Here is a 9,784-nt window from a genome sequence, read left to right as displayed (position 1 = left end):
TAATTACTCTTTAGGCTGGGTACTGCCCCACGGCTGGGAGAAATGTCCCCAAGAGAGGTGAGGATGGGGCACAGAGCAGTTCATGGCAGAGACAGAAAGCCCCAACTGCTACATCCCACCTTCCCCAGAGCTTCTGATGAGGACGGGACACAGGGGGGCTGGTGGCCACCCACTCACCCGAGAGCAGTAGCAGGGTAGTAAGCAAGGAACAGCCTGTGACAGCTCAGCCATCAGCCAAGCCCTTTTCCCACAGTTGCTCTGCCCCACACCTGATTGTTCATCCTGTCCTCAACCCCATGTACCTCCTGGGCTCTGATGCCACGAGACAAATCCCAAATCCTGCTATTTGCTGCCACTCTGAAGCCTCCTCCACTATCCCTGGGCCACACTATCTCTCATATGACTATATGACTTAGTCACCTGAGAAGTTGAATACAAAACAAAACAAAACAAAACAAAACAAAATAAAATAAAATAAAAACTAAGGGATAATGGAACAGAACACCTTAGACAAACCAGCCACCCTCAAAGCAGCAAGCTCTCAGCACCCCATTTGCAAAGAGTCGGCAGCTCCCAGCAAGGTCAGATTTCATCCCTGAAGGTCGGAGTAGCTCCTGCCTGGCAGACTGTGCCATCCCATCGTGGGCTGGGTTTGCCCTGGGCTCAGCCCCGTCGCAGCTCTGCCATGGCTCTATCTGCTCCAGCTGTACAGAGGCAGCTGCGGGAAGCACCGAGCCCAGCCTGGTCCCAGCCCTGCTGTCAGGCTCGCTGCCCTAGAGGAGAAATGCTCTGTCCTCTTTCTCTAGCACCCTGTGACTACATCCAGTAAAAAAAACTGGTCCAGGACAAGTGTGACAGTACCGAGGGGGTGGGCTCGCATCCCCAAACTCCCAAATCCTGTCCACGGCTCTGCAGCGGTGCAGAAGATAAGGCTGAGGAGTCACCGTGTCTCCCCGTGTCGTGCCCCCACAGCATCCCACCTGCTGCCTCCACTCCCCACCCAGAGTTCTGGCCCCAATGCATTTCTGGAGCATCAGCCCACAGGGAAGACCCTGGGGTCCCGGGACTCTTTGCAGGATGTGGGGTGTGAGCAGAATCACACGGGGAAGAGTTTAGCCTCCTTATCTCTGGTTTCATCCTGTAACCAGATAGGATGGCACGGAGCAACCCCAGTCCAAGCCGTGGGTCACCACAACCATGAACTCACCACCCAGCCCCGAGACCAAAGAGAAGCAAAGTCAGGACTTACCAAAAGGGACGGGGATTAAAAGATCCGAGGCGAAGGGAAGGAGCAGGCAGCAAAATCCCTTTCCTTCACCCCTTCCAGCACCAGAGCCTTCCAGGGGCACCCGGTGTGGTGGCAGCTCCAACGGCGTCCACAGCCAGCCCCGTGTGTCCGTCCAGGACAGGAGCCGACGGCCTGGAGCTGGCTTGGGCTGGCGTTTGTCCCTTTGGCTCTGCTTTCCCTCTCGCGGAGGGAGCTATTCCCTTCCAGCGCCGTGTCCCGCGGGGCCGCGAGAGGGGTACCCGGCCGGCGGCGGGGCGCCGGGAGGGGTGGGATGCGGGGAACCCCGGGACACGGGGAGCTGGAGGAGAGGATGGAGGAGCCCGAAGGTGGGAGAGGCCGGAGATGGGATGGAGGCGAGGAGGTGCGGCTGTGCTCCCCTCCGCCCCGGACCACACAGGGACCACAGGGAGGAGCGGGAGGGGAAGGGGAGCGGCGCGGGGAGGGCGGCGGGGCCGCCCAAGCTCCAGCCCCAGCCCGAGTTAACCTCAGTGAGGTGCGGAGAGGGTGGGAGCCATGGAGGGAGGACAGCCAGACAGACAGCTTCCAGCTATGAATATTAACTACTTCCTCCACAGGCAGGGCTCCGCCGCGTTAACTGTTTCCTAGGCAGGACAGACAGCCGGACAGCTGGACAGCCTGCCCACCTTGCACCGTCCACTGAGCATCACCCCGCTGGGTGAGCCCCTCATTTGGAACACCCAGCCCTGCCCAGCCTCTGTGTGCATGCATCACACCTGTCCCCAAAGAGCAGAGACACATTCAGGGTGGGGATGTCCTTCCAAGCCACACATGATGCTGAAACCCAGACGGGTCTGCAAATTCAAGTGTCTTGCTGGAGACTTGAGTTTCTCCATCTGAAATAACTACACAGCTAAAGAGGGGCGGAAACCAGCCATGGACAAGCCACCGACCCTGCTGACCCATTTTCACAATCCTCTTGCCTGTCCTGCCAGCACCACGGGCACAGCACGGACATTCCAGCCCTGTTTTTGGGATGTACACACTGCCCTGCTCTGTGACAGGAGGTATGCCATGATCCTATCCACTCCAGAGCTCTCTGAGACCAAACTGCTCCACCCCAAGCAAAATCCGTGCTGGAATGGTGCTCACAATTTGCTTGTCCAGGTGACAGCAAGCCCACCCCACATCCAGGCCCCTGCCTGAAGCCATGCTCAGGACTCCACTCCTCAATTGATCCAATATACTCAGAAAAACGTGAGGCTCCCTCCACTCTAATCCCCCAAACCGCGTTTCCCACACCCCCATGGATGACGGCAGGGGATGAGAGCAGTGTTTCCAGCCAGCCCCCTGACTCACAGCCCTGTTTGCTCCCAGATGCTCCCACACGCCAAGCCAGCGTCCTTCCAAAACCTCCTGCTTATTTTCTGTCCCTTTTTCTGCAGCTGTCTCGGCTGCAGGAGGACACAGACAGAGCTCCCCACTCCTGCCACGGGACAACCCCAGCCCTAAGCACAGAACTGCTAAAAGTTTTGACTTCAAGGACAGTTTAAATGGGGAAGAGAAGGGGCTGAGTTTCTACCAGCTAGTCTCTCTTTCCCTACATCCTAGCCCTGCTGGATTCCTGGTCCCAGTGGGAACAACCCCCACCCCCCACCCTACATGACAACCCCAAATACCAGGTCAGAGGACAGATCCTGCCCTGGGAATAGCCACACTGCAGCTGAAATGCCTAGCCAAGCCTGTAGATGCTCCAACATTTCACCCATGGGGAATAATCAGAAGCAAGGGGGACACCCCCTGTGAATTCCCATCCAGCCCATGCAGATCCCCACTGCCCTCCAAAATGCCCACCTCAACGCACTCTTACCTTGCAGCAGATGGAGCAGAGAGCAGTGGAGAGGGCTAGAATAAGGAAGGGAAGTGAATTCCTTCAGCTTTAGTCAGCTGGTGAAGGCAAGAGGAGAGCCAGTGGCCCCCCTCCCCACCGAGCCGGGCCTAGGGACCCATCCAGCCGCCGGGGGAGAGCAGCAGCCTGCCAGCAGCTCCAGCAATGGATTAACAGCTCTGGCCTGGACCATTTGGTTCTCCACCTCTGCACAGTTTGGCCTGCCCTTCTGGGCAGCCTCAGCCCCTCCTGATAAGTGGGGCAGGATTTGACCCAACTAGAAAAAGTGTACCCCGTGAGATGCTGGACCTCCTGGGGGACAAACAGATGACAGCGACCCCATCAAGGGGCTTTCTCCCGCATGGAAAAGTGCAGGATCAGCATCCAGCTCCATTTGTGGGGCTCCAGGACCCCCTGACCTATGCCAAATGTGGTTCAGGCTCTGATGTGACCTCCCCTCACTGGAAGGGTGGGATGCTCTTCCCAGTCCCCACCCCAGCCAGCCCTGCCCTGCGAGTGGGGATGTGTGGGAAGACAGGGATGAGCTGCAGGGGAGCCCTATGCCAGAACCATGACTCAGGTGGGGATTTAGCAACTCTCTCACAGATGTTGGATTTGGCCAGGCCCTGGTCACTCTCTTCCCAGCCTGGTAAAGAGACAGGGCAGGCAGTGCCATCCCAGGGTGGGTCCAAGGACCAGTGGTTACAGGGAGCTGCTGTAACCATTTCACATTTTCTCACACTGCCCCAGGATGCCAAAGCTTGGGGTTCCCCCAAAACAGTCACACATTCAGACCTTGAGGACAACCTGTCCACTGACTCCATGCCAGCCTCAGCACCCTGTTCTCTATCAGCACTGGTTTTCTCAGCAAAACCAAACCAGGCAATAAATTATCTCCAGACAGAGTTACAGCAACTGCAGAACCCCAAAATTTCTCTGCAGTGATCCTCCAACCAGCTGCAAGCCCAGCAGTGCCACATCCAGCTGCCAGCCTCCTCCTGCCTCTCTGGAGCCAGCTTGGCACCCCAAGGAGAGCTACCACAGTGCTGGCAACCGCAAAATCAGCCAGAGGATGAAGCATGCCATCACCTCCCTTCAGCCTTCAAACACACTCAGCCAGTCAATGGCCGTGGGCACTGCAGCAAGAACCTGCCAAGCAGCCACCACTAACCCCAAAGCCCCTTCAAGGAGGAATAAGGAGAGCAGGCAGAGCACTTGCCTTCCCCAGGCTGTACAGACATGGCTGAGGGGTGGAAGGACAGGCTGTGGGGCACCCCACTCTCCCTAAGGGCCACAGGGCAGCTCAAACATGGTGGGCAGGAGACACCCTGCCTGAGTAAAGCAGGAGGGTGAGTTCACTGATGGGGCCACCCTGTCCCATGGAAGTGGCTCACAGAGAACCGGTTGAATCCAGCTGTGTCCCCTCAGCCAGAGAGCAAGATGTGATGGTACAGCTCCCCCTCTCATGCCCCTTGCTCTGGAAGAACTCAGTCAACCGATGACCCCACTGCAAATGAGATTCCCTTTCTCCAAGTCCCCCCAGATAAGCACAGCAGAGGTGAGGGGAATGCCAGGACAGGCACCATCCCCAGCCACCCGCCTGTCCCTCCAGCTCTGGGGTCCCACAGGACCATCCCACCCTGGCAGGCACCCCCCAGCCCTTATGGGTGCTCCGTGCTGAGACAAAGCTGCTGGAGAAAGGGCATCCACCTGCAGTGAGAGGGTCTGTGGCCAGCAGAGAGGCGGCATGGGGAACCCACCGTGCGGCAGGCGATCCCGATCCCGTTGGCCGTCCGTGGGGAGCCTTCGGCGGGTGGCAGGACCAGCAGTGGCGGGGACAAGGAGCAGCGGCTGATCCCAGCCCAGCGTGGGTCCTGGTGCCAACCTCACCCCCCTCCGCCCCCGGACGCCGCTTGCTCACGCCTGGTGGTGCCAAAAATGTGGCGTGCAATTCCCTGACCAAATAAGGCAAGAACGACCATAAACAGGGACCCCCCCTGCACAGCCAGACACCGGAGTCCCCATCCTGGCTTGGGACAGGCTGGAAAAGAGGAAAAGTGACAACAGAGAGGGAGAAAGATTGAGCCCCTTGAGCCCACACTGACTCCCACCACCACTGCTCAAAGTGCCCCGTGGGACAGCTGGAAAGACCCTTATAGATGGGCTTCTTGCAGCTGCTTCTGCTGGCATGGGTCAGAGGGCAGCCTTCTGCCTGCAGCTTCACCCTTGCACAGTCCCGGATCATCTCCAAACTGGGACAGTGTTTACAAATTCAAGGTGCCCTCACTCCCTATTGCCACCCTTCCCGGCACAGAGGACAGCCCAGTTGGTGCATGGAGGGACACCTAAGACCCCTAAGGGGGAATGGAGAGGAGCCCAGGGGTACTTCTGCAGCCCCAGTATTCACCAAGAACCCCACAAGAGTACAGAGATGAGTCCTGAGGTACCCCTGCAGCCCTGTGAGAGGCTGGGGTGCAGAAACTTTGGCCCAGGGTCCAGAGGGGAACATGCAATGAGGGGCACTCAGGTCTCTGCAGGCAGGAGGGGACTGCCATGCAGTTTTTCCAGCTTGAGGCTGGACCCACAGCTCCCCAGGCTGCGCATAGCCCACAGCTGAGCCTGCACATCACGAGTTGCCTGTTTACTGCCCTGTGCCAAGGCAAGTGCCCGTGCCAGCTCCACAGAGCCGCCCCAGGTCTGGTTCCATGTGACCACCATAGCACAGACACTCTCACCACCCCAGGCACCCAGAGCCCCCACTGCAAGCGTCGCCATCCACTGCTCCCACTCAAAGCAGCTGGTGACCTTCAGGGACATCAGGGACTGCAGCTGTCCCTGCTCCAGGGACGTCTCTCCTGATCTGGCCAGGAAAGCCCAGGCATCTGCTTGGCCATGGATGGCCTTGCCTCCAGGACAGGGGCCCACCACCCTTCGACATACAAGTACTGCCCATTCCTGCCAAGTGGGTGACAGCAGTCAACTTGCTGCAACACAGTGGGTGCTCAAAGGGCTTATCCCAGCTCTGAGAGATGCTGCAGACCCTCAAAGGCCAGCAAGATATCCTCATCCCCTAGGGGCAACTAAAGTAATCTACATCCTGCCATGCTTGCAGTTCAGATACCTAATGGTCCTGCAGACGTGGGGTTTGGATTTCCTAAAGCTCTGGGGCATAAACTAAGGCTGGACTCTGCATGTGCAAACAGCACTTTGACAGATAAGTGCTGCAAAGAAGAGCCTAAGCTCTCTGGCATTGTGGCAGAAGGCAAAGTCCATGAGATCTTGCTCTCCCATCCCATGGCCACACTGCTCCCATCAGCAACTCCCACTGCCCAGCAATGTCCCCTGTCCTGGGGTAGAGAATATTTCCATGTGGACACTTTGGCCAACCACCTTGTGAGCCCTAACCTTTCTCCAGGTGCTTGCTGGGCAGGGGTGGCTCAGCCCAGGCCCCCTCTGCACTGTCCTCACGCTGGATGTTGAAGTTCTCGTAGGAGTCCCACCGGATGAGTGGGTCGGACGTGTTGTAGTCCACAGAAACACTGGGCCCGTTCTCCAGGTGCTCCATGCCTGGAAAGAGGCAGGATGGTCAGGTAGGATGACAATGGAACCAGCAAGGATGGGATGAGGGAATAGGTGGAGAAAAGTGCATGCAAGGAAAAAAGTTCAGGAGTCATAGGGCAAGGCAGGAGAGTCCTGTAGAAAAGGCAGCATCAAGAGATGGATGAGCACAAGATGTACATTGAGACTCACAAACAAGGTGTACAAGACTGCCTGGGGCTTTTGGGATTGCCTAGAGACCAGCACACAGACTGGCAGTGAGTGTGCATGGATCTGGGCTTTCTGAGCAAGGGAGTCCTTCATTCCCAAACATTCCTTCCATCTCTCCTGGGCCACCAAAGGCTTTGGAGAGCAGCCTCCTGGGGAAGAGAGCGAGAGAGATAGGGCATCCACAGGTGCTCCTAGATCAGCCTTGCTGCCTGAATGCCTCACCCTACCCTGGTGACAAAGGGACTGCAATGGGGCAGGTAGAGGTCACAAGGGAGGGAGCAGGGGAACAGCTGAGGAGAAGGAAAGGAGACAGCATCCACCTCCAAACTGCCACGGCACTGAGCCAGCCATACCTTGGATCTTCTCGGGGCCATAGGAGAACACAAACTCCACCTTCCCATACTCAGGGAAGCGGTCATCTGGCAAGGAGAGAGCAGAATAAAGGAAAAAATTATTTCTATCCATAGCTCCAGTAGTAGCCAGCCACCCCAAACACACCTGCAGACCACCTTGAGGCTGGGAGCTGCTAGGGGATATCCCTGCATGGGGCAGTGCACCTTAGCCCCGAGAACAACCCCGAGGCAGCCCCTGTGCAGCAGTAAAATGGTTTTGGCACTGAAAGGGATGATGGTGCCACCACTTCCCAAGCAGCACCACACCCTGCAGATGAGCAGGGGTGCCCTGTTTTGGCAGGGGTGGATCTGTGATGGGTGCCCAGATGTCCCCATGATGATACCAGAGTTACAGGGGCAGGAGGATGAGGGAGTTTGGAGCAGGGAAATGCCAGAGCAGTTACCTCTGAAGGCCTCATCCAGGTCCTCCTTGCCAAAGACGACGTCAAGATCATGAACAGCACACGTGTGGAACTGCACACGGAAAATCACGTCACGGGTAGGGCTGCGAAATTTCTTGTGGTAGCACTTCAGCTGCAGAGGGAAACAGGGATGGGCCATCAGGATAAGCCCCCAGATCTGGGCAAGGGGGAATCTGGGGGTCCTGAGGCAAGGTAACCACACAACCCCTGTCTGCTTCCTACGCCAGGAGCTGAGCAGAGGATCCTTACCAAGATATCGCCCTTGAGCAGCAAGCCAGGCTCAATGGTGATGCAGATGCCTGTCTGGCTGTCTCCTTGAACATTGCTGCAGAGAGGAACAGCAGGAGGATGTGAGCTGTGGTGCAGAGACCCCCCCCAGAAAACTCCTAGCACCACCTCAACCAGCCCTTCCACCCAAATCCAGGCAGAAAAGGTGCAAAGCACAGAGCTTGCCCTCCCTGTGACTGAGGGGCGTCCCATCCACCACCTCAAGGAGCATCCCATTCTCATTGGAAGGAGGACAGGAAGGGGAAACTGAGGCACAGCTCAGCAAGGGTGCAAAAACTGCTGGGTGGGAGGGTTTGCCCAGGTTCCAAGTGCTGAGGCTGGGCTATCAGCCATCCACCTGGCTCCCACAGCTCAACTGGGGCTTAGGACACAAAGGGAGAAATCTCTGGGAAGACTCTTCTCCCTGCCTCAGTTTCCCTGCGGGAAGCCCTCCCCTCCTGGTGCACGGCCGACAGGCTGCCGACGGGCGGTGGCGTCAGCAGCGAGGAACAAGGGAAGAAAGGAGTAGGATTTCACAGGCAAGATAAACCTGGAGTTTATTACAGGCATCCCATAAACAGTCTATTAAAAGCTGAAAGGCAAGGCTGGGATGGCAGTAAATCTCAGCTAACGGGGACCCATGGCTGTACAGAAGTGAGATCCTAGTCCTGGGGGTTGAGATGGGAATATCCCAGAGGTGAGGTGCTCTGGTCCCTCCAGGGAGACCGGGAGCCAGGGGTCCCACCCAGACTGGGATGTGGCGCTGGCAGAGTGTCTTGGAGGCTGGAGAAATCAACTCCTGTTTTCCTTCTGCCAGTGCCTGCTCTCGGGATCAGCATCAGAAAAAAATTGTGGGGAGATTAAAACAAAGGGAATTTTTTTTTTTTTTTTGGATAAAGAAAGGATATTAGCTCAGCTGCTCAGAGCATGGTGCTAATTACACCAAGGTTGTGGGTTCAATCCCCATATGGGCCTTTTACTTAAGAGTTTGACTCAATAATCCTTGTGGGTCCCTTCCAACTAAGAATACTCTGTGATCTGTGAGGACTAATCCAGGCAGGAAGAGCAGTTCTGTAAGCAGGGAGAGAAGAAATTCCTTCATCTCCCAGGGTGCCTTCATCTCCCAGATGTCTCCCGTCCCTTTCCCCCCTCCCTCCGGGGACACCCAGCCCCAGGCTCCGGCAGCCCCAGGCTCCCTCTGCTGATACACGGAGTCACTACAGCACTCTCAGCACAAGGGTCCAGTTTGGCCCACTACACCCAGTTACCACCTCCAAAAAAAAACGAAGCCCCTTTTTTTCCCCTGGCCCCCAAACGGACTAAGCACAGAGCACAAGAGCACAGGGGACTTGTCCTTGATCCCCTCCATCCTCCCCCGCTTGCCATGCCCCCCACACTGGGCAGGAGGAAAGCCCCATGGAGAGGAGATAGTTACTAGATCCCCGAGGTGTAGACGGGCTGCATGGCCTGGTAGATTTTCAGGAAGGGCCGACAACCTGGAAGACATCAAGGCGGGGAGAAAAGGCACACTGCTGTTAGCCGGCTGGGCGGAGGGGCCAGGGGAGGGATTAGTCACGGGGGAGAAATCCAAACAGGGAGGGAGCCAAAGCAAACAGCCGCTCCCTGCCCCAGCCAGCCCGCACCGACCAAGGGCAACATCTGCAATGGGCAGAAAGGATGCTGTGGATGAGCTGAGAAAGGGCAAAGCCCTCATAGTTTGGGTCCTGCAGGACCTAGGGCAAGTGGTGGGCTGGGGATAGGGTAGCACCAGATAGGGTACTGCATTCCCAATCTCCAGTCT

The 9,784-nt window shown here is 57.1% G+C and overlaps 1 protein-coding gene across 7 annotated transcripts in view; it reads right to left on the bottom strand.

Moving 5' to 3' along the window:
- TNS1 (tensin 1) overlaps positions 1-9,784 on the bottom strand; it is a 68,990-nt gene that overhangs the window by 28,865 nt on the left and 30,341 nt on the right. For all 7 annotated transcript variants that reach the window (XM_071435177.1, XM_071435178.1, XM_071435179.1 and 4 more), the window contains 5 exons: positions 9,419-9,479; positions 7,966-8,041; positions 7,699-7,828; positions 7,256-7,321; positions 6,540-6,701 (listed from right to left, as the gene is read on the bottom strand). In XM_071435177.1, coding sequence (XP_071291278.1) covers positions 6,540-6,701; positions 7,256-7,321; positions 7,699-7,828; positions 7,966-8,041; positions 9,419-9,479 — 495 coding nt within the window. The remainder of the gene's footprint in view (positions 1-6,539; positions 6,702-7,255; positions 7,322-7,698; positions 7,829-7,965; positions 8,042-9,418; positions 9,480-9,784) is intronic.

Source organism: Agelaius tricolor, unplaced genomic scaffold, assembly GCF_023055355.1.
Source record: "Agelaius tricolor isolate 1412-34295 unplaced genomic scaffold, bAgeTri1.0.p SCAF_10, whole genome shotgun sequence".
Lineage (NCBI taxonomy): Eukaryota > Metazoa > Chordata > Aves > Passeriformes > Icteridae > Agelaius > Agelaius tricolor.
The sequence above is the reverse complement of the archived record's forward strand: the minus strand, read 5'-3'. Positions and strand labels throughout refer to the sequence as shown.